Genomic DNA, 24,634 nt, shown 5'->3' on the forward strand with positions numbered 1-24,634 from the left:
AGAAAATCATGACCTCAAGCATTACATCAATTAATTTTGATGTAAAAATGTATTCAAGAAGTAGTCTTGAATTTTTTGTGCTATTAAAGTAAATGAGCTGGTAATTCCATGGCGCTTGCATTTTGACTTGTCAACACAGGGGTGTGTGCGAGTACTGTGGCAATGTTGCAGTCTGGTGTTAGCCATGCTCCTGACAAACTTGCTGTGACATAGACTATCAGTTGGTTGACTGCCCTGTGTGAAACCCTTTTTTGCAGGTGTTTTCAGCCCTGCAGGGCCCAACTACAAATTTCCACAGTTTTTTTTTTAATTGCTAGGAGTTAACGAGTTATTTTATGGGTAGAGAAATGCTTTCTTGGTGCTCTCATGTCAGTGTTATATATATTTTTGTCACAGCCCTGGGGCGACCTTTTCCAAATTCACACACAAACAGTGAGCAATATAACACATTCCAGTTCAAGACCTGTAGAGAGCAGGAATCAACAGTTTCAGTCCAAGTACTTTCAGCATTCGGTTTTAAGTACAAGTATTTAGTCCCGTTTGGATTAGATTGTCTCCCAGTGATAACCAATGATTTGACATTACCAGCCTCCACTACTTGGTCCCGAAACACCAATCTCATTCTGGGCATGGAAATTTCGTATGATGGTGTTGTTTATAACTTTATGTTTTTGCATTATTTTTGTTTATTTTAAGCTAGTTTTCCTTTGATTTATTAATCTGTGCGGTTATTTACTTCCCATGTATCTATGCTTAGTTATTGTATATGTTTACAGCCTGTAGAAAATGTTAATATGTAATATATATATGAAAATAATAATGTATATATATGTACTATATATGTGTTTGAAAATTAACATGTAAACCTGTTTATACTCATTTTAATTATATAACTTAAGAAGATTAACCACTAAAAAAAAGGTTAATATATTTCAGAAATAGTACTTCATTGCACGATACCATAAAAACTTTTCAGGTTCCGTAGTGATTGGAGGATCAATCAATCAGAATGGCCTGCTGCTTATGAATGCGACTCTAACAGGAGAAGCAACCACACTGGCACAAATAGTCAGACTAGTGGAGGAAGCCCAGACATCGAAAGCACCTATCCAGCAACTGGCTGATCGCATAGCTGGCTACTTTGTTCCTTTTGTGATTCTTGTGTCAACAGTTACATTATTGGGATGGGTCATCAGTGGATATGTCAACATCAAACATATACCAATAAAGGTAAGGTTACATGCAGAATGAAACTGAATTCTGCTGATACTCTGTGGGTGGGTACATTAGACAGAATTTGGCAGAATTAATAGTGCAATCATACTTATAGTCACATAGTTTGAGAATTTGTTTTGGTAATAAACACTATAAAAATTATATTCTTTTTTACTCTAACAGCAGTTATTAAATACATAACCCCAAGTGTGTGCTTGGTATACATATTAGGCATCTGCCACACGACCAGGAAAAAATTACTGTTACCAAGTACACACTATCAACATGTTCGCAAGTCATGCTGTAATATATTTTGCCTGCCAAACAATTTTTATATTTTTTTGGAAAAAATTATTAGCTGATCAAAGAAGATCTCAGTGTCAGTCAGGAGACTTGTGGCTTATTTATTTGAACATCTTACATTGCTTCTTTGAAACATAATTGCATTAACATGGAATATAATTAATTTTAACATTTATTATTTTTTGTACCCTCTTTGAATACTTGTGGAGGCTTTATCATCACCCATAATTGGTAAAGAGGTGAGTGTCCACATGCTCACCCCAATTTTGGTACCACTGCCACTGCTGTGTATCCTAACCAAGATATATGTATTTGTTTTGAGGCTTTTTGAAAGAACCTGTGCAAATTTTGATCTAAATTAAATTGCTGTTATGTTTGTGTGCAAACAATTCCTCAGTCAGGATAAGCTGAAGCATGAAATGTAATTTGTAAACTAAATAAAACAAAGCCCCTGGAAAGTGTTGCTTATAACTTTAGTTACGTTGTTGTAAATAGCTGAGGGAATTGTTGGTACATCCAGGAAGAAGACAAAGTTGGTTTGAACCGTGAAGAGATCATATTCCAGTATGCATTCCGCTGTGCCCTGAGTGTACTGGCTATAGCCTGCCCGTGTGCATTGGGCCTGGCCACACCTACGGCTGTGATGGTGGGCACTGGTGTCGGTGCACTCAATGGCATCCTCATCAAAGGGGCAGAGCCCCTGGAGAACGCACATAAGGTCAGTTCCACAAATACTTAGAAAGTTCTCTTAAACAGGTGGGGTTTCTCAGGGAACTTATCTTCCATTCTCATTTCATTGTCTCTATTGACTGTGATGTTGATGTGATATTAATCTTCAATTCGTTCATTACTTCATTAATAATAAATTCAGCACTTTTTGGCAGCAGGCAGGTGAAATGAGCCCTGTGCTCTAATGTGTGTTTAAGCCATGTCCAGGAAAGATTAAGGGGAGAAGGGGTTTTACATATGTGACCATTCCACGTAAATCATGTTCATAAAATTAGCATATTCTGTTAGTAATAAATAAGAAAATTTTAGTAAAGAAAATCATACTTAATGGAGACTTAGAACTAAAATTATTCCCTACAACAGTAAAACCAACATCTAGTCATCTTAATTTGATGACCTAAACATTGCTTGGATTTTACTTAATCTAAGAAACATAATGCATGTTTTATTGGTTGTTAATATTTACACTCTGAATTAAACTACAGCAGTCAAATTTTCTGTTCACATTTTAATCAATTTTTGGTCCAGTCCGCAGTTCACTCTCCCCACTGTAGCTCGGCTAGACAGTGACTCTTCCTACTGCTCGCCTCGCACCTCTGTGTAACACACTGTCTTGAGCTTTTCAGTCGTCCGTCGCACATGCATAGTCCTGTCACTCGTCGTCCACATTCGCTCAAAAGGGGTTCACTCGCCGTCTTCACTGCACTCCCACTTCTCTTCTCAGAGGCTGGCATCGCCGCTTTGATAGCTCTCTGCCATCCGTCTAGAATGGTCTTGCACGCCTTTGATGTGTCGCGTCATCCGGGTCGACCCGACGCCTAAAACTCCCAGAAGAGTGGCGTCCTATTTATGCCACTCCATGCGGAGGTCTCTGAAAGTCTTCGGAACCCTCCAGATGGATGGCTCAAGGTTGATGAAGGAGGCAGCGGGGGAGGTGGAAGGATGGTAGCAAGGCCAGGCTGCTCTAATGTGGGAAAGAACATGCGGCAAGCGACCGCGCACCACCCGGGGTAGGTGAAGCGGTCACTCAGGTCCCTCTTCTTCACTAGGAATGCAGTTACATAATGCTGTAAGGAAAGTCAAGTGAGGTGCAAGGAATGGAAATAATGAGACAGAAATGTTCTCTAGATGGGAGTGAGGGTACATTAGCATGAGTGTAAGGCATGAGAGTAGTGTAGAGTGTCTCCCAGAGCTCAGAACGGTGCAAAAGAAAAAAAGCCAGGATAGTAAGAGTTAGGTTGCATCAATGAGGAAGGGGTGTAAGGTGCAGAGAATTGGATTGCATTCTAAGAACTGATACTTGGGGCAGATGTGGAGGAAACGCTAGCAGAAATGGCCGAAAAATATGAAAGGAATAGCAGTCGCATGAGCCATGACATCAAAAGTAGGCAATGGTGACAGCAAAACCTTATTGGAGCAGCGATGAATGAGGAGGTGCAGCATTTTTTAGAGTATGGCAGATGGTTCAGTCATCAGGAGGAGCAGCCATCCAGGACTGGTCCAGGCAGAACTGAGAGGCTGGGCTAGACAGCCTTGATGGAAGGCACAAGCTAGAGTCCCAGAAACAAATTCTCACAAAGAAGTTTAAATACATTTCCCGTAATAAAATATTTGGAGTAGATAACATTATAAATAATAACTTTTGTTGTTATGAAAACAAAATAGAGCAGGGGTAGGTATGCATTAAAATAGTTATAATTTTTTTTTGATATTATATGTCTTTTTTTTTTTACTGTAGATCTGTACAGACAGTACGAAAAAATTAAATTAATGAAAAATTTTCAGACAAATCTAATTAATACTCAGTGAGAAACATTTACAATATCTCAATGATTTGGTTTGTCTTTTTAAAGTTGATCATATATTTTCTTTTAAATTTTGATATGTTTAAGTTTATAAATTATTTTTTAAATCTAACTGAACATTTATTTTTTCTTAAAACCTACAAAAATCTAATATCGTGAGGGATTTCCATCTACTGATTTTAGGTCATTTTTGGTTAAAACATTATTTATTTTTACTTTTACATTTGAGTATTGTGGTATTTTATTTGCACCTGCACATGTGTTTTAAGTTGCCAGTAATTGTGTTCTTGTTTTGCAGGCTAAAGTTATAGTATTTGACAAAACTGGCACCATCACACATGGTGTTCCCACAGTGTCACAGATTTGTATGTTTATTGATGGTCATGTTTGTTCGCTGACCAAATTCCTTGCTATTGTTGCTACTGCTGAAGTGAACAGTGAACATCCAATAGCCTCAGGTATGTTAAATTATTTAAATTTATGTGACTGCAAAGTATAAACCAGTCCAAATTTAATTTTATATTTTGCTTGCTTAATTTCTGTATATATTTTTGTGCCTATTTACATTTATACTATAGCAGTTTTACAAATATAATGTGTTTTGCCATTGTGATCACTTTTAGCTAAGTAATTTTATTGATCATGTTACAAAAAATTTTCTTATGCACAATTATCACATGTATTCTTACCAACTGCCTTCACTTCTTAAATGCTGACCACTAACAGGAATGAATATATTTTATGTGACTTAAAATTATATGAATAAAATACAAAATATTGATCATATTTTTATGTATTTTACTATACAGCCTGAAGGCTTGAAGCTTAAAAGATTGCTTGGCAATACATTTTTATGTCTGATCGACTAGCTAGTACTGGATGGACAGTTTCACTAGTGTCTGCATTCAATATAATGTTTTTGCAGCGATCGTGAGGTTTGTACGTGACACTTTGGGAGTGGAAATGGTGGGGAAATGCAGCAACTTCCAAGCAATTCCTGGTTGTGGTCTGAAATGTACCGTTTCTAACTTGGATCCAATGTTGGCAGCAGCTGCTAACTCTGCCAAACTGCTTGACTACAATAATAAAATTAGGTAAGTATTGTCACACAGAAGTGTGAAATTTGTATTTGGTAAGAATTTTAAACATTCCTTAGTCTAGAATAAATATTGTGTATCATTAATCTGTACACTATATAGAAACAGTTGATGTTTTCAGGGTGTAGCATTTAGGCCCGCCAAGTTTGAACTGCGCGTGTCATCGCGGGCCTCCGGCACTCCGCTCCCCTCATCCTTCTCCCTCCTTTTCCCCCCCTCCTAGTGTTTGTTCAATTTGTACTCGTTCCCCCACCCTTTCAATATGCGTATGCGCGCGCTGCGGCGTGAGTTTATAAATTCTGCTGCAGACATGTTGAGGGCCTTCTTCTACTGGTTGCCTTTGTGAGGCTTGGTTGTCAGCAGTAGCTGACCAGTTGTTAATTTCACTAGCATGTAGTCCGAGAGCTTCGACTTAGTCTTCGTGCGTGTGCGACCTCAGGGGAGAAATGTAAGTTGAATCGAGTCGTCAGTGATGCGGTGGCCCTCACCCTAATGTAGAATCAGTTATGTTTAAATTTGTTCTGCCTAAATTCCTTTTCGGCCGCCACCATCAAAAATTGTTTGGATTTCTGCTTTAAATTTAAATTTAACTTAACCTTCGCTTCCGTTTTTCTGTTTCTACCTGTCTCCCCCTGAGACGTCGTCGCACGTATTTGTTTGTTAATGCTTTTTAAAGAATAATGAAACTTCTTTCTTCCGTGTACCTGCACTTTGCAGTAATTTTGTAAATGTAATTTTTTTGTAATATAACTTCATACGTGGAAATTATGTCCCTTTTTGATGATCGTTGATTGGATCGTTCACTGTGTAGCCGGCTGACCCATGCAAATTATAATTGTCAACTAACTCGTTTTGTCAGAAATGTTAACGTAATATTTATTGTGTATTAATATTGAATTTGATCTTGCTTTTTGTATTTAACTTTGCATTGGTTAAACGTAACTGTATCTGAATATTAACGTAATATTAATTATGAATTAATATTGAAATTGTTCATGCTTTTTGTATTCAACATTGTCAGAAATGTTGACGTTATATTAATCTTGAATTAATATTGAATTTTAATAAAATGTCTGTGTACCTGAAACCTTTTACCTTGATTACCCAACTGCTCCAATCACGTAATCCGCAGTCCTAGCCAGGCTCTGGTCTTCCTTCAATCCCTAATAGGCCCCCACCTATTACAAGAGCATGAGTCAAAGAGGTTCAGTAAAGCTTAGCTTATTGTCAGAAGGTAGCTGACATGACTTTTGTTGAAAATTTGTAGTGTTTTAGTAGCCAATGTTTACATACTGAGAGTAAATTACAAATAAGTCCCGAAGTTACATGGTGGCGATGGTACAACCAAGGACACACGTGTCCTCAGGATGGTGGCTAAAAATTATTAAAACCCCATTGTGGGCTGTGTGTCGATGACTGTGGTCGCTGGATTCTAGATAACAGTTCCAAAAAGAGGTTGAGAAACGGCGTAGCCGGCACCATATCTGTAAAGTTTGTCACTTAAAACATAATTATTTATTGGCGTGTGCCATTGCCAAATTCTACCTATCTAGTCCACATCGAGCACAGAACGAAAAACATACAAAAAGTACCAACTGGGGACTTCCCCAAGAAAGCTGCTTTTCTATTGGCTATAAATACTATTCTTACAATTACTTTGTGATTCCCCGATCAGAGAGCTTTCCCACGATCCTGGCAAATGTATCTGTCTCTCTGCAACACAAGATGCAATAAAAATACTTTTTATCATTTCGGTGCCACTGCATAACACATCTCTCTTTCTTTTTCTTTCTTTTTTTTCCATTCATTTATTCCTTCTTTCACTGATACCACTGTCCTACATTCTAGAAATTTTGCCAACACACTATGAAACACATATGTAAAAGTATAATATAAAAATAACATTCGAATAAAAAATAATGTTCAAAATCACACTTGCATAAATAGTAATAACCAGCATTATGATAATTAGTAAAAACATAGTTCATTGGCTTTTCTGTATAAAATAATTAAATATCAAAATTACTTACAAGAATATTCATGTCAATGAAATACCAATACAAAATCATGTTTCCTTAACCTTGAACTATATAATCAGCTGATCCATCTGAATGACAAAACCATAATATTTGTTGTTCTCAAAAAAAAATACTTATAAAAGCTGGGGAGGGTAGTGTCCTACAATGCTAAGAACATAACCATGTATTAGCAACTTATATATAGAAATTGAGAAATATGTGGGTCTATATAAAAGTAAAGAATGTTTGTTTCTCTAGATTTTTTTATTTAATATAATGAAACAAAGCTTATTTTACTACACATGAGATTCATTAGCTATTTTTCTATGTAGTCACCATACAAATTTAAACATTTGTCATAGCGTATTACCATCTTTTCTATGCCTTCTGCATTTCAAGTTGTCGAACCTGTCATAAATATTCTCTTTCAGTTCGTTGTCACTTCCGTAGTGGTTCAGGCCAAAAAATCCTCCATTTTGGGTAAAAGATTGTAATCTTTCTGAGCCAAGTCCGGGTTATAAGGAGGATGTTCAAAAACTTCCCACTTAAACTGATGCAGCAAGCTGTTTATCAGTGCAGCAGCATGCGAATGTTCGTTATCATGAAGAAGCATGGTGCCTCTGGTCAAATATCCCCGCCATTTGTTTTGAATGGCACGGAATAGTCAGTGAAGGGTATGACGATAGGCCACTGCATTTACGGTCTCCCCTCTAGGCATGTAGTCGATGAGTAGAATGCCCTTGTGATCCCAAAACACTTTTACCAATAACCTTTTTTGTCCTCAGAATTTGTTTGGCTTTTTTTGGTCCAGTTAGGGATCGGGAATGATGCCATTCCATTGACTGGCACTTGGTTTCTGGAGTTTTTTGCGAAATTCACGTCTTATCAACAGTAATATGGTTCTAAAACTTCTTGCCATCCTTGTACTGGCTGAGAAAAGTCAGTGCAGCTCTCATCTGTTTTTGTTTGTGTTCATCTGTCAGAATGCGAGAAACCCACCTGGCAAAATATACTCTGTAGCCCAAATGAACACTAATAATTTCATAAAAAAACTGTTCTGGAAATTTCAGAAAAAAACTGTTCTTGAAATTTCAGAAAAAAACAAACTGAGCTGAGTCCATGTGAAGTGAAGCATCTATTGTGTTAAATTTTTTCCTCATTCCTTGATTTGAGTTCGTCAGTCACAACTGAAGATCGCCCCAAGCGCTCGTCATTATGAATATTCGTTTGGCCACCATTAAACATGATGCACCATTTTCGAACTGAAGTTTCATTCATATCGTTAACTTAAACTTTTGTGATCTGTCTGTAAATGTCGATATGGCGGACATTTTTGCATTCAAAAATCGTATTACACTATGAATCTCACACTTGGCGGGAATTTTAATTTTTCACTTATTTAAAAGTCACACTACAAAAGGTAAACAACTGTTAAGGCTTGCTGTTAGCACGCGAAGGAATGGGAAGGTCCATGACACCAGTGTATCATTTGGTTTACCTTTCTAAATGACTAGCAATTTTTTCAGCTTATACACAGCACTTATAAAACTGTTGAATAATTTCAGCAAACATAGTTGTAATAAGAGTGAAAATTTATTGAAAACATTTTTAATAAGTACCGGTGAGTAGATGCAGGTTTTGTATTGTTTTAACCCTTAGTTGTGCACTATAACATGTAAACCAAAACAAAATATTTTTAAAAAATTGACTGACAACAGCACTTAAAATGGTTTACAAATAATCTGGCCAATGTTGGATTCAGAAACTAAGATTTTCTCCAGTGTCCCCCAGAAAACATTTACCGGGTGGACGTTGCTTTCAGAGATCCAGCTTTCCCTTGTATCCTCCTCTGACTCCAGTGACTCCAGTGACTCCAGTGACTCCAGTGACTATACTCATGCCACCACCTGGTCGAAAAGCAGGATTGTGACACAATGCACTTGCTGTTCAGGACTCGCCCCTTACTTACCTCTCCACTTCCTCATGCAAGGCAACCCAAGTTGCAGATAACAGCATAAATAGGACACCCCACTCTTTATCATTCATTTTTATTTATTAAGTATTCACGTGTGTGCATTTTTCTTGTAAGTGAAGGTGTCAAATGGACCGCTTCAATGGTTAACTGTGATCATTATGGCTGCTGATAAAAAAAAATAGAGATAACCCATTAAATTCCAAGAGAAAAGCATTTTGTGAACCTCTGTGTTATCTGTGTCATCCATGTCGTACAGTTAAAGGTCAGATCTTCTAGTGAATAATTTATACATTTAGTCCATGACTTAATCCAGCTCACAAATTCTCCCTAAGCTACAGACAAGCATCTTAAGAAAGGATTTTTCAGGCAGGATTTAGTGCTTGCCATGTGCTAGGCATGCTCAAAATGCATTGGATAACTATGTTGGTTCACATGCATCTCCGTATTTATGATTTTGCTTAACATCTTCTTTTGGGGGGGGGGGGGGGGGGTGAAATTTTTGCTTGTTTTGAGCATTATGTATGTGATTTTCGAGATGTCTATACATGAAATCTATATCTTAATAAAGATTATTATTTTCTAATAGGAAAGTTTTTGCCATATGGCCTGCTGTTGGAATTTGAGTTTGAAACTGAGTTACTTAACATGACACTAGTTAGGAAGGACACCAGTCTGCCTTGTTGGAAGGCTGTAGGCAGATTCACAGTCGGTAGGACAGCAAGGGTGTAAATGTACGCAGACTTTTAAGTTCTCTGCAGGTTTAATGATATGGTTCACACAGGCAGTGCACTCAAAGCTTCTACACACGAGGGTAGCTGCTGCATTGGTACTGAGAGATGTGCACTTGAAATCACCACTTAGTCCAACATAAATGCACTTGGGTCATGTCCCACTGTACTTGGCCAATACAATTACATATGCTTTGATAATGCTGGTGCACACAAAGTCACCTGGGATGGTTGGAGAAGTCTTCTTAACTTTTGTGTGTGCATTAAGTAAGCAGATTTTTCATAGTTTTTAATCGCCAGCGTGGAGAATGAATTATTCTCATCATTATTTTCAAGACAAGGCTGTGCTATGTAATTTTATCATAATTGTGCATTTAATTTTCAGAAATAGCGTATCGTCACACCAACTGAACACAGTCCCAGTAGAGATGATGATTCTTCCTACCATAAGTCAGAGTAAGGAGTATCTGAAGCTTGAAAAACTGCTTGATTTGCAGCAGAATGAGGCGGAAAACGAGACAAAGTTGTTTGAGGTATGGTACTCATACTCTAATGTGCTTTGTAGTTCATTTTATTTGTATTTATTCATTTATTATTTATTAATTTATTCATTAATTTATTAATTTATTTGTTATAGTCCAAAGTATAAGCCCACAACCGGTTTGCACTGCTATAAAAATCACAATTATTACTGAACACGTTTGTAAACAGTATTTTGAAAGCAAGTAGATTAGTTCACAATTTACATCATACCTTGGATTCTTTTGAGATTTCAGAGTGTGGGAGCAAGTAGTTATTACCATCATTCAAGTTCCTTCTATGGTACCTTCACTTTGTTTTGTCTAAAGTTAAATGGTTATCTTAAAGTTTGTATTTTATTTACTACCAGTTGTGTGTTGAAACAAGTAATGATAAAAGATAATTTTATAAAAATATCATAGTTCACAATGCTAATCCATACACATGTCTTACTGTTAGGTCCGACTTCTTAGTCTAGATATATTTTTGTTTTCACTATTATTTGATTTTCCTCCCTTAATCAGGTTTCCTGATAATTTTTATTTACTGCCATTTACTTATTATTTGGACTTCATATGGACACATTGGATTAATATTTATCTAAATAGTGGTTCTTAAATTTCTGTTAGTATTGTATTAAATTGATTTTATTAAAAAGTCCTGGAATAGAGTTGATATTGTGATGTTTGCTTATAATTTACTGTTTAAATACCTAACTTAATAAACTTAATATTAACTCTCTATGTAACTGTAGTTGTGAAATCAAAAATATTAAGATACTTTGAAAACCTTTGCTTTGAATGTTGATGGTAAATGGTAACAAACATGGATACAGTTTAATTGGAAACTCACTTGGAATATTCCAGTAGACGATTCCTTATGAAAATTGAGGTAGAGTTTATTCACCCACTTACAACCTAGCTTAATTCTCAAGAGTATTATAATCCTTAGAAATAGTTTTAGAAATGGTATTTGAATTAAATATTTGAAACAATTTGTTAATATACTACGAACCTAGAGGTAGTGTTTTATGCTACAGCATTGTTACTTCTTATTGAATAAAAAAATGATATATTTTTATGGCATGGATTTGATGCCATCTTATTGATAAGTATGCCGTAGTGAGATAAAATACCTATCATGTTTCAACTGCCTAGCATGCACAGTTTTGGTGTTCATGTGAAAAGTTTCTACGACTGTGACACCATGCCTTGGGTATTTTTGTAGTAGTTGTGTTTGTGACCATTAAGGTAGGAGTAACGGACAGTGGATTCGACACACAGTTGGACATTGCTCTGTTACTTAGTGTGAACAGAGATAATTTAGTCTTTTAGTCTGTGACATCACCCACTGTGGCCTTCTTACACTGACTGTAATGTGTGGTTTGAACCCCAGGGGAGATGAGAGTTGTGTGGAAATTGTCATTTTCTCTGGCAGTGTGATGTTTTCTCTGTCAGGCTAGGGTTACAAAGTTGCAGAGTAGGGTAATACTGTGTAAGTATTGATACATATGACACAACAGCACACAGTAAAGAATTTCACTGCATATACAGTGGACCATGAGCTATCTTTAGTAAGATGTTGCTTTTCTCTTGCCATCTTTGAAGAGTCTGTAAATGTGTGACGTAGTGCATCTCTTAAGTTTGCACCAGGTTGGTATGCTGAAGTGTGTAACGGAACTACGTGTCACATTCACCGAACTACCCACACATGAAAAAACCCTGCAGTTAGCTGTGAGCAGTTAATTGTGTATCGGAAATAACACATTTTGTTGCGTCACGTATTAAAAGCTCCGAGTTGTCTTACGGCTGTAGAAAATCACTTTGGCAAGAATTAATTTATTGAATGCTCATGCTACAAAATGATCATAAATCAGTCCGCTAACATGGTAGGGCTGAGAAAATAATGGGTTTGTATATTTTTAGTCAAACAAATGCTCACAGATCATTGGGAACAAGAAACAATGTTTTGAAGAAGCATCGTGGCACCCCCTGTCGAGAACTGTGCCACAGCAGCCTAAGTATCAACACTTACAGCAAAATTAAGAGCTTTACAAATCTGTAGCCCTGTCATTTTGGAGTCACCTAACTGGGAGAAGGCAACCACATAGGGCTCGTGGAAGCTCATCAATCATTTCTTGCCAAATGAAGGCTCTTCTCGTGCCAAAGGGAAACATACAGGAAAAGCTTGTGACGACATCTCTTAGTTACAAAGCCAGACACTGCAGAGCCTTCCTGCTATGGGACCACCTACTATGGGTTAATGTGCACACACGTTTAACATTAATGAATCGCTTCTTCAAAGTGATTCTTCAGGTGTCTCGATACAGGATACACGATGGGTTGAGGAGCTCCAAGAAGTAAAAAATTAGCTCATTCCAATAAGACTAATGAAACAAAATTAGAGGGTACCCATTTTATATATTTGTTTCCAAAAGTTGGCTAAATTTCTCAATTTTTTAGTTACAATTTTAAGTCAGTATTGAGAAAAATAAAATATTCTAGAGCCTTGCTACTAAAACATATTTTAGCCAGGTAGGAGGTGTATAAAATCTCAAAATGTCAATTCCTGAAAAAATAAATATCTCATTAAATAATAGATACTTAAATTATGACTAAAATTTGAGTTCAAGAGATTTTTTAGTTACTTCAGAAGCAGCTGAAAAAAAATTTACCACAGCCAGCTTTTCAAATAAGGCATTTCTGCATCCTCAACAGAAAGACGATTTAGAATGCCAAAACCCAGCATGTTGTGTTGCTTAAGTGCACAACGGTAGGACGTTAAACTTGACAGAATTTACTAGGGTCGCGTCTGTGTTGTCCACAGTCATTCAGAAACTGGGGTCTGGTGCCGTAACCATTTGATTAGGCCATGAAAATTTTGTGCAGCTTCCTTTAAGACATCTGACAGAAATGTGTCAGGTTGAAACACCATCGAATAGGGTCGAGCTGAAACCATGTGGTGTAGTCACACCTTGGGCTTCATGTGTAATCCAGGTGGAAGCTGCAGGTAATGTCAAAATATCCGACCCAAGTAGCTTGTTGTCAGAGTTCCAGTAGGCTCAGCTACTGGGGTAGACCACACCGAATAAGTAGAAAGAGCCATCCTACATCACATTAACCTTACCTGACAGCCAGTTAAATACCGAATTGGACATAAATTATATTGTTAATAACAGCCCAGAAGCCAAGCTACTTCATAAATTATACTGATTTGGAAATACGCAAGTTGAGACTAAAACATTTGTGGAACAGTTTTCGAAGAGCGATCATTTTGCTAGATGTTTATGTATATCCTTAATGAACGCTTATATTTTTTTCGCAGGTTTTGATTGGGAATCGTGAATGGATGACTAGAAATGGCATTATTGTTCCTGATGAGGTGCACTGTCATATGGAAGCCGAGGAAGAAATGGGACGTACTGCAGTTTTGTGTGCTTTAAATGGTTAGTGTTTTTATGTCTGGCAAAACATTTTGTTTTCAGTTTTGCTATAGTGTATTTTGATTGGTTATTGCTGTATATGGTTATAGTTTTGTGAATGTGGTTTTATTTTCATGCATGTGTCATCGTGGTTGTGATTGTGTTATATTATATTGAATAGTTATCTTTTAATGTAGGTTCTAATTTTTTAGTGCACTGTATTTTCCTGTCATTGGTTTTGTAAGTAATATATTTTCTCTTATTTTCTCTTTTTGCAGTAAATAATTAGTCCAACATTACATTAATATATCTAGCAATTTTATTACAAATTCATATAGTCTTATTTTTTTTCTTTATATCTATAAACTATTTAAAGTTTTAATTTTTTGTTGCTGTATTAATTATTTTTGTAGTCATGTAATAAAATGTGGTTATGGCCTTAACTTGGCCATGATTCGCGGAAAAGTAATCAGTGGGATATTGAAATACTATTGGTTCTTATTTTAAATTGATCAAAATGGTACAGTTTAGTGCTAGAAAGAAAAAAAAATTGTTACTACACAACATAACACTTAGTTTATTTTCCAGTAATGTAATTAATGAGCTGGAAACTGCGGAAGAACTCTAACTCATAAAAATAATAATTGTAGGTTTATCGTTATTCACCAGCAGGTATTAAGAATGGGAGATAGAGTGTGTTATTTCAAACAAATAATGTAATGTTATGTGTGGAGAAAACAGGTCCGGAAAGGAAACCCCAATGAATTTGAGTTTTATGTATTATGTAATATGTATACTTTTAATAAAATTATAGCGAATTAATTGTCCGTCCTGTACCGCTATTGTGTTGCATATGATTTTTCATTGTTTACTGTATGTGTATTGTCATTTTATTTATATTGGTAGGTTTGTTTAGCATTATTCACGACTTAAATACTTAAGACGTTTCTAACAGTAATGTACTCTATGCCCTCGGGAAAGACATTTAATGTTATTCACATCTTTAATACTTATGTCAGTTTTACATGGTAGTGTACTCTATGATTTTAAAACAAACATTGTTAATACTTTGAACCCTATAGTAAATAATTGAGTGGATATAGAGAAAAATCAGAATTCTGTAAAACAATGATGAAGTATTCATATAAATAAAATAGTTTTTTCTATAAATACTTTGCTTTTGAGCAATAAATTTATCATATTAACTATCAAGAAAGTATTATCGCATTAAGTTTCTGCATATAATTATAATTACTAAGCAAAGTATACTATACTACTAACTATAACTTCAATATTATAAAAATTACTGATTTAAATTAAAGATATTTATGAACTACAGAAATTTTTTTTGTGGTTGCTGGAAATTTTGATTTAGTAATGACATATTTCATGAATACTGACACTAAGAATATGTCTAGTACTTTCGCTAAACCAGTGGTTCCTTTAGCTCAGATCTCAAGCTCTATTGATGAGTTAGCTGCCAGAGTGTTAAAACTTGGATTCTTTCATAGGACTAAATTTATAAATTAATCTAATGAACTTATGAACTTAAGAACTGTTGTTATAGATGTGTCCAACTTTACTTCAGGGTATTATTCATATAGAGTTGATGAAATTTGGATGTTTTATGCTTAAATGCAATAATTTTAATTTAAAAATTCATATTTTTGGATAATACATTAAAGTTATCATTTCTTTAGTATCATAATGGTATGTATGAATATATAAAATATATTATAATTGTGTGTGTATATTTTGCTTTAAATTTGCCAACACAAATCGTAATTATATTTCTAAATATAAACTAGTAAGTTATTCATGCCTATGCATATGTATATATGTAACAGATTTTTATACAACTTGATGTGCTTTTAAAAAGTAAGGGTGTACCAGTACAGTCCACAAATTAATCACTCTTTCATTAAGTCCGCAATTTACTCTCCCCACTGGAGCTTGGCTTGACAGTGGCTCTCTCTCCTGCTCGTCTCTTACTGAGCACCTCTGTCGCAACACACTGTCTCGCATTACTCACTCCTCCGCCTCACATACAGCATCTGGATGCTTCAGTCTCCGATGCACCAACCTTCGCACACGAAGTCTGCGCATCGCCCGGTTATCGCTCGCAAGGGGATCACTCATTCCTCTTCACTTCACTACTCCCACTAGTCTCGCACTCGCTCGCCAGTGTCACCACCACACTCTGTCACTCTCACCTATTTGCCACAGGCTGGCCTCATCTTTCCGACCTGGAAAGGTCTCATAGCGCTCTGAAGTGTCGCGTCATCAGAATCCTCGACTTAACACTCAAAGCTCCAGGAACAGTAGCATCCAAGTTGCACCACTTCATGCAAGGCAGGGCTTTGGGAACGTGCTGAACACTGGAAATAGGGAGAGAGGCGCCACTCCTAATCAGATTACCGCAGAAGGATGGGTGTTACTTGTCCTGGAGGAGGGGTGGGTTTGGCTGGTGTGCTGGGCCGATTGGCCCACCTCATTGCCTCGCCTCTACTATCCTCGTAACAGTAATATTTCTGTAGTAGTGTTTTACTATCAATAAATCACATGTATGGAAGTGTGTGTTGCAGAGTTGATAACAGGCAGATTGATGCCCTGGTAAGTGAATTGTCTGTTTTGATGTTGCAGGTTCTTTGGCTGCCATGCTAAGTGTAGCTGATATGGTGAAACCTGAAGCACACCTAGCTATGTACACATTGAAAAGGATGGGTCTGGAAGTGATTCTACTTACGGGAGATAACAAAAGGACTGCTGCTGCTATTGCAAGAGAGGTGAACTGTTTGTCTGTAGAGAGTTATTTATTTGAAGAATTTTGTACCATCATACTCTATGATAACTTTGAGGATAAATATTGTGAATGGTTCTGTGCACGTTTTGAAAGAACTGAACTGATACAAATCTAGCCAAAGATGTTGAATGTTGCTCCTGACCATTGCCACTCCTGGATTGAACTCATTACTTAATTTTCACTGAAACTAGAGAGGGAGGGTGGTTAGGTGTCTTCCTTATGCCTCATGTTGTTAAAATGGTACCTTGCTCAATGGATTTTCTCTTCTGTATCAGTATTGAAGTTAGAGTATGAGTGGTAGGCTCAGAACTTCTTTAGGAGTGAAACAACTGATCATTACAGAGCTTGCTTGGAGATAAACCAAAAAACCAAGCTTACATTGATAAACAGATCATGATGCAAATTATGTTGTTGATGGAACAAAAGTTATTTAAAATATGGCCTTTAATGAATGCTTGCACTGCTCGTCTTATTTTGTGTGCTGCCCAGTTGTAAAAGTTTTTGTCACTGCCACTTTAATGATTGCTCTCTTCAAATCTGCAGGTGGGTATTGGTCGTGTGTTTGCGGAAGTACTTCCTTCTCACAAAGTGGCTAAAATCCAGCGCCTTCAAGCACAGGGACGTGTGATAATGGTTGGTGATGGTGTCAATGACTCTCCAGCGTTAGCGCAAGCAGATGTCGGGATTGCTATTGCTTCCGGCACAGATGTAGCAGCAGAAGCGGCAGATGTGGTACTTATGAGGGTAAGTTTAATTTTTTAAATCATTAAGAGTTTAAACTTGGAGTATCTTAATGTTTCTGAAGAATATTGTTTTGTATATTTATAGGAAAATATATTTCTTACAAATAAGTGTGTGTTTGTGTAAGCATTTTTCATTATGGTGTTACAAAATTTTGAATCCTTTTTGGACATATACAGGTGTTTACATTATGTCAGTCTTGAAAGAAAAACTAGTTAAGTGAATTTAGGAGTGATCTACAATAACTATCTGAGAACTACGAATTACACTATCTCTCTCTCTCTCTCTCTCTCTCTCTATATATATATATATATATATATATATATATATATATATATATATATATATATATATATAAAATTCCTTTGTACATATTACAATAGAAATCTCGGCATAGATTTTCTCTTGTTATTTGAATTCTTGTTGTCCTAGAGTAATGAATTTAAACTCCATATATTTCTATGAAAACAGTGTATTCATAATAGAAACAAGTTTTCGTAGTTTACAAAAATATATTGACTTAACGATCATGAAAAATTACCTAACTTTATTCATGGCACAGATTATACCACTTTAACCAATGAAAGATACTTAACTTTAAACCTGAATTTTTGTAAATAATTCCGTGAAACATTATAAAATTTGTAAAACCTTAAAAGAATAGGTGCTTATCTGAAAAATAAATTTATGATACTCCAAAAATGGTATTTTTGAGTACTACTGTTCTGAAAAACAATATTAAGTGTTTTGAATGTCACTTACTTACACCATCAAACAATTAAAAATATTTTACACTTTAAATATCACAGACCTGTTTAGGAGTCATCAAATAGAATGAGAGGAACTCAAAAATACAATTTTCAGACTTTTATTTAATATTTTTAGAAGAGCATCTATTCTAGAAAATTATTATTTTATATTTTAAAAAATGCTTTTAAAAACAGTAATATATATAAAAAAGTTTAAATATTTTAAAGCATTAAGCATTGCAGATTTGTAACTTCTTTATTTCCTACTCAGTAATATAATTTAGATTTTTTTTATTTTATAAATTTTATAATGTTAGACTAGGTAGTCATATAACATTAATTTTTTTTACTGACAATAAAAATAAATCTTATAAATATATTCAAAATGATTGATTGGGTATAGGTGAATATGTGTATATACATAAATAAAAATACATACATTTAAGAATAGTTTATGCTTGTTTGTTAGCATTTCTTAATTATGCTTAATTATGTGTTCTGGAAAATAAATGTTTCTAAGCTGTATATAATTTAATAAATCACTGCTATAATAATTTCCTTTCTCCAGTACACTACCTATCCCTTTATCCTTAAAAAAATATTAAAAACATTTACACATTTAAAAAAATTTAAATTTGAATTTAGAAGTGTTTTATTTTTGAATAATTTTGAGTTAGCAGTTCTTTGATAAATTTTTTTTGTTTCAGGACAATTTACTAGATGTCATTGGTTGCCTCGACCTTTCCCGCATGACAGTCAGGAGAATCAGACTGAACTTCTTATTTGCAAGCATGTATAACCTGGTGGGCATCCCAATCGCTGCTGGCATTTTCAGTCCGTTGGGATTCACTCTGCAGGTATGCTTGCAATGAAGAATGTAAGAGTCATGTCTCTTATGGGGGAGCCACGGTGGTTGTGTGGTCAGAATGCACACCTCCTACCAGGGCAATCCGGAATAAAACCAGGGTTTCTCGCACGTGGGAAACTCAGTAGATGTAGCAGTATGCTAAGGGGTTTTATTAGGGTACTCCTATTTCCTCCACCGAATACAGATTGCCAGTGCTCCACATCTTTGTTTCACCACGTACCCATCTCTTATAACCTTGTTGTCAACAAGTCGTTAAACCTTATTCATTCATTCATTCATTCATTCATTCATTCATTCATATTTCTATACCCTTTATTTTCATGTTGTTACAAATTTTAAAGCTCACTGACTCTAGAGTAGGAAGCAGTGTAAACCAATTGGTAATAATGATAAAACTACCTAAGAATACTCTGGGCCGTCGCGATGGTTGAAGGTGCCCGGGGTGAGATTTCAGCAGGCGTCCCCTTCCATCCTGGCATGGGAAAACATTTTTGTTGAGCACAAATAATGTTACACTTTAAATCTATATGAGCCATTATCAGAGTTATAATTAAATTAAATTGGGGACTTGTACACCTATATTGTTGGGTAAATGACGTTTGCAAAAAATTTATAAAATTAAATGAGTATAAAAAATTATTAATACCTTTAGTAGGTTTGAATATTTTATCAAAATTACAGTATGTTCAAAACAAAATACTTATACTAGCCTAGCTTGCTTATTTACTTTCAAATTTATAAAATAAAAGTAAATTGTAAACAAAATTTAAAGGGAACATTTTCTAAATACTAAAAGGTATCTTTCTAGCTTTAGCATTTGTAAAAGTAGACAACACATTTTTAAAATCCAGGTATTTTGCTTCCAAATTTTCTATGAAAAGAATGGCCAGTCTGTTGAGGCGTTCCTGTGTCATTGTTGACCTCAGGTATGTTCTAATGAGCTTAAGTTTACTGAAGCTTTGTTTAGCATTAACGACAGTCACTGGAATCGTTAAAAATATTCTAAAGCTGATGCAAAGATTTGTAAACATGTCTTTGGTTAGTGTCTTTTAAAAGCTTCAAGATTTGAATTGGTGTCAACTGTTCTTTGCAGTTCTCAAGAAATGATCCTACATGTAGCAACTCATTAAAAAGATCATTACCATTAATATCAGAAACTTCTTTGTTGGTAAGAAGAATTTGAAGTTCTTTACAACTATCTTTGAGTTCTTCTTTTGGAGGAAGGTTTTTAATATCAAAGAAAAATCCTTTTTGTTTTTTATTTGTCAATAAGTTTATTTGATCGTTCTCTCAATGAAACTGTTTTATTGTCTACTAACGGCATGAAAACATCTTTTTCAAACGTTTCTTCTGGAGAAACTTGAGGTGTGTCACATGCCTCGTACGAAAACAAACGCTTCTTCTTGTTTCGACGATTTTCTTTGAAAAGAGGTTTAATGTCTGTTTCTTCAGCTTTTCTTTAGCTGTTATGATTTTATCCGTGAACCATATTTCTTTGAACGTTTTCAAAAAGTTGTCACATTTCTGAAACTGAGTTCGTGCCATCGGGATGTTTTTAAAAAGTTCTTTGAAGCGTTTTGCTCACTAAATATACTTGAAACATATCTCATACCAAGTTATTAAGCAAACAAGAAATGAAAAATCCTCCATATGATTAACTAATGACTGGGCTTCAGAAGCAGTTGTGGCATCATTAACACACTCAGACAACTCTATTAAAGCATCTCATACATCACGATATTGGTAGCGAACAGCCTGCACAGAGTTAATGCACGCTTCCCACCTTGTTTCACACACTTGCTTCAATGTCCGGCTTAATGTTCTCACTGATAATACATCAACGTTTAGTAGAACATGCAAAAGTCATGTGAACATGTTGCAGTACACCAAGAAGGGATGTAGATTTTACTGAAGACTTGGTGCCATCTGAAATGACAAAGTTTAGGCTATGGCAAGCACAAGGAGTGATATAGATTTTGGAAATTCTTTTAAAACTCGTGTCTGTACAGGTTTATTTACTCCTACCATACTTGCTCCATTATCGTACCCTTGGCTTCTGCAGCTATCAATGTCAAGCCCACATCCTTGTAACAATTCTTTCATTAGCAGATCAGTGAGAGCTTTGCCACTGGTGTCAATAGCAATGCTGTAGTCGATAAAACCTTTTTTCTACTGATATTTCATTGGTTGTATGTTCTTGTATGTATGTATAATGAACTGTCAAGGATACCTGTTCCTTATGGCTCAGGTCAGGTGTGCAATCCATGATTATGGAAAAATATTTTCCATTCTTAACTTTGTCAATTATTGATTGTTTAACCTCCTTTGCTAATAGGGAAATAATCTCATTTTGTATTATGACACAACATAATGACACAGCCTTCATTCTCTGATATTTTTCTCGATTTTTCCATCATTACATTGTCAAACTTACCTAAAAGTTATACCAGCCCCAGGAAATTACCTTTATTTTTAGTGAAAGGCTTAGCTGAACTATCACGAAAAGCAATATTATTTTTTGCGAGGTACAATGTTATTTCCACAATACATTTTAAATAAATTTGCAAGCGTTCTGCTTCTGTATGAATCTGAGCTTATCAGCTTTTTATTTACAGATCCGTTTCTCTTTAGACACAGTTTGGCCTCAACCCACATTACCATATACTTAAAATGATCAGGACTGGTTTCATGTTTTGTCAGCTGGTCGCCAATGTGCTTCCAGTCATTATAGCCAGATTTTAGGCCAAAATTTGATTTTGAAGCCAGGTCATAAAGGTGACAACAAAAAAAAGGTCTAGTCACCTTAAACTGAATAAACCAACCATTTTCTTTTAACTCTTTCTCCATTTTCTGCACATCGGAATTGTTAATTGTTATAAAAATGTCTTTTTTGAAAGTTTATTGGGTACTAATGATCTATTTTTGAGAGAGGGGTAGATGCATTCAGTACCAGTTCATCCTGCTGTACTTATTTGTTCAGACATAGTGTAAGGATTACATGTCAATTCAGGTATTGTATATTATGACTTACATTTGTTCATCTGCTGTGACAGGTTCTGTTTCTATAGTCAGATTAAAAGTTGTAGTATACGAAAAACAAGTTCCGTAATATTAGTACGTGTAGGCTCACTTACGTTTTATTCTTCACTGAGCGGTTGTTTTCAGACTCCTTAGATAAAGTCGACTGTGTAAAAATAACTCCTTAACTTTTAAACTTTTGACAATAAAGCTTCATGTGCAGCTTCGCCTTCTTTCAACAGTTTTAGTCTTTTACCTGAGGTATTTTTTAACATTTTAGTAGTATAAATTAAAATTAGTATTCTACAGCTCTTTGCTCACGACCAAACAATAACACTGTTAAATCACACTATACACTATTAGCTTATTATAAAGAAACGTGGCATGTAAACAAAGCAGAAGATTATACATTTCAAGTAAGAACACTATAGAGTGGTGGCAGGGAAGGTTGGCTGTGACTGAAAGCAAAACAAGTATAGGTGTTGGATGTTTGGGTGTTGTAGTGTGGGGTGGACAGGAGTTGTGCCGTGTTTATCCACCGAGTTGTTTGTCACTGATATAAAAACAGTGTGCAAGCGGATGCAGAGTAGCCGCGATTTCCACATTCCCATTCCCATTATTAAAGGCTGGTCACCCCTTGCAGTCAAACTTCAAGCATACAGTAAATTTTCCATTGCAATATTTTTAATAATACAGCTTATTGTCTCCTATGTCATTCAAAACAGGATAAAAAAATGTATCAAATTGTAAACATAAATAAAAAACATTGTATGTAGTTTTATAAAATCCGAATTTAAAGTTAGAATAGTGATGGTCCTGAGAATACCAACATGCCATAACATAAGGAACCAGCCAGTGAGACAATAGAGTTCTAGGCATGGGTTGATGTAAAATAGGCAGTATTGCGAATTCCCTGTACATAAAGTTATCTTTGTGTTCAGTGTTCCCTATGCTCAATAATAATTTGGTACCAGAGTGTATATAAATTTAATATGTGTCATTAACAAATATGACATAATGCAATGCAATGTTTTCATTTGGGGCTTTATAAAAAATTGTGTCTCCGTTCCACTGCTACCTAATGATTTGCCAGAGCTGAGACACAATTGAAGAGGCTGTTGCTTCCATTACTCTGGATGTGTTAACCAAAGTGTGGGAAGAATTGGACTTTAGGTTGGATGTGTGCCATATAACTAAAAGTGCACATATTGAACATTTGTAAGAAAAAATAGGTTAGTTTACTTTCAATTTGATGTATGATTTGTTGTAAATAGTCTTAATTAAACTATTATAATATACCATTGAAACTGAGACATTCTTTTTTGGACACCCCTTTCTTGAGCAATGCTTATTTGTCTCCTGTACACACAGTATTGTTGGCATTTTTAATAGAATATGTAAGTTCTCAACATATTATTCATTACATTCAGTCTTGTCCAGGAACTGATTCTTAAACACGTATGACTTTTAGTATATTTAATTAAGTATAACTTATATAAACTTGGATCCTGCCAATCGCCAAGTTGTTTCCATCCAGCAGATGTTTCGCATATAACCTGTCTGGTTATCATACAGCTTGGACTTCTGATAGAATTTATGATGACTCGCTTGAAACCCACTGTAAAGGACTCATATTTCTTCCCTTACTGCTCAGCAATATTGAACAGTTTGATAATTGTCTTCTCTGTGATAATTGTTGACATTACATCATTTTACCTATTTTTCTCTTCATTTGTATAAAAATGTTTTAGGCATTTAGCAAGTTAATATTTTAGCCTGTACTATTTTTGTTGTAATTTAAGCAAAATCATTGATTGGCACGACACTCTGTGCCCGATTCCTGTTGAGTGTGGAGTTGGACTTTTGCATGTTGTAAACATAACAGATGTTGTGATGGCGAGTGGGTTCTCTCGAAACACCCTCAGCTCCTGCACCACTGCAGTTCATTGCTTCTCCAGCATAGGTTCTCTGTCAGTGTCATGTTCAAGGCAGTGTGGACTTGAGCCCCACTTTATCTACTGGTGGGTGTTAGTCCCATCCTAGGTTACACCCTCACTTACAACATGCTACTTAATTTTTGTACTTTTTGTTCTGTCGTAATAATAGGTTTTAATTTTCCATTATGAACATCACTTGCATGTTTTGTTCTGTTTTTTTTTTGTAGCCGTGGATGGCTTCTGCAGCTATGGCAATGAGTTCAGTTTCTGTTGTTGCATCATCACTTCTTCTCAAACTGTAAGTGTTTGTAGCCCATATATGCTATGTATTGAAACAAATACGTATTTATTCATTCATTTATCCATCTTTAACTACTAAAATTTTATTAATTTTTTACACCATTGTAAATTTTAATAGTTGTGTCTTTGACAATATTTCCTTGAGAGGTGCTTCCAAAAGTTGGCTGTAGTTACCACTTCTTAACAGCGATTAAGGGTGTAACCAGCTCAAAACAGAATTTCTAGAATTTGACGTCTTCTGTGGGGGAAGAAGGTCCATGGTACCATGCAATAATAAACAAAAACAAAAGGAAGAAAATCATGTATTAAAACAAATTTTTAAAGATTAGTTTGTAAGGATTAGTCACAAAGTTTCTTGAACTGCAGCTCCTTACACCTTGTTTTATTTTTTTCCTACAGCTGCCCCCC

At 35.5% G+C, this 24,634-nt stretch overlaps 1 protein-coding gene across 3 annotated transcripts in view; it reads left to right on the top strand.

Annotated features, from left to right (window-relative positions):
- Window positions 1–24,634, top strand: part of LOC134529555 (copper-transporting ATPase 1) — a 127,903-nt gene that overhangs the window by 92,806 nt on the left and 10,463 nt on the right. For all 3 annotated transcript variants that reach the window (XM_063363773.1, XM_063363775.1, XM_063363774.1), the window contains 10 exons: window positions 977–1,230; window positions 2,039–2,236; window positions 4,351–4,510; window positions 4,978–5,146; window positions 10,256–10,403; window positions 13,714–13,834; window positions 16,454–16,596; window positions 17,157–17,357; window positions 18,811–18,960; window positions 24,154–24,224. In XM_063363773.1, the coding sequence (XP_063219843.1) occupies window positions 977–1,230; window positions 2,039–2,236; window positions 4,351–4,510; window positions 4,978–5,146; window positions 10,256–10,403; window positions 13,714–13,834; window positions 16,454–16,596; window positions 17,157–17,357; window positions 18,811–18,960; window positions 24,154–24,224 (1,615 nt within the window). The remainder of the gene's footprint in view (window positions 1–976; window positions 1,231–2,038; window positions 2,237–4,350; window positions 4,511–4,977; window positions 5,147–10,255; window positions 10,404–13,713; window positions 13,835–16,453; window positions 16,597–17,156; window positions 17,358–18,810; window positions 18,961–24,153; window positions 24,225–24,634) is intronic.

This window comes from Bacillus rossius, chromosome 2 (genome assembly GCF_032445375.1).
Source record: "Bacillus rossius redtenbacheri isolate Brsri chromosome 2, Brsri_v3, whole genome shotgun sequence".
Classification (NCBI taxonomy): Eukaryota; Metazoa; Arthropoda; class Insecta; order Phasmatodea; family Bacillidae; genus Bacillus; species Bacillus rossius.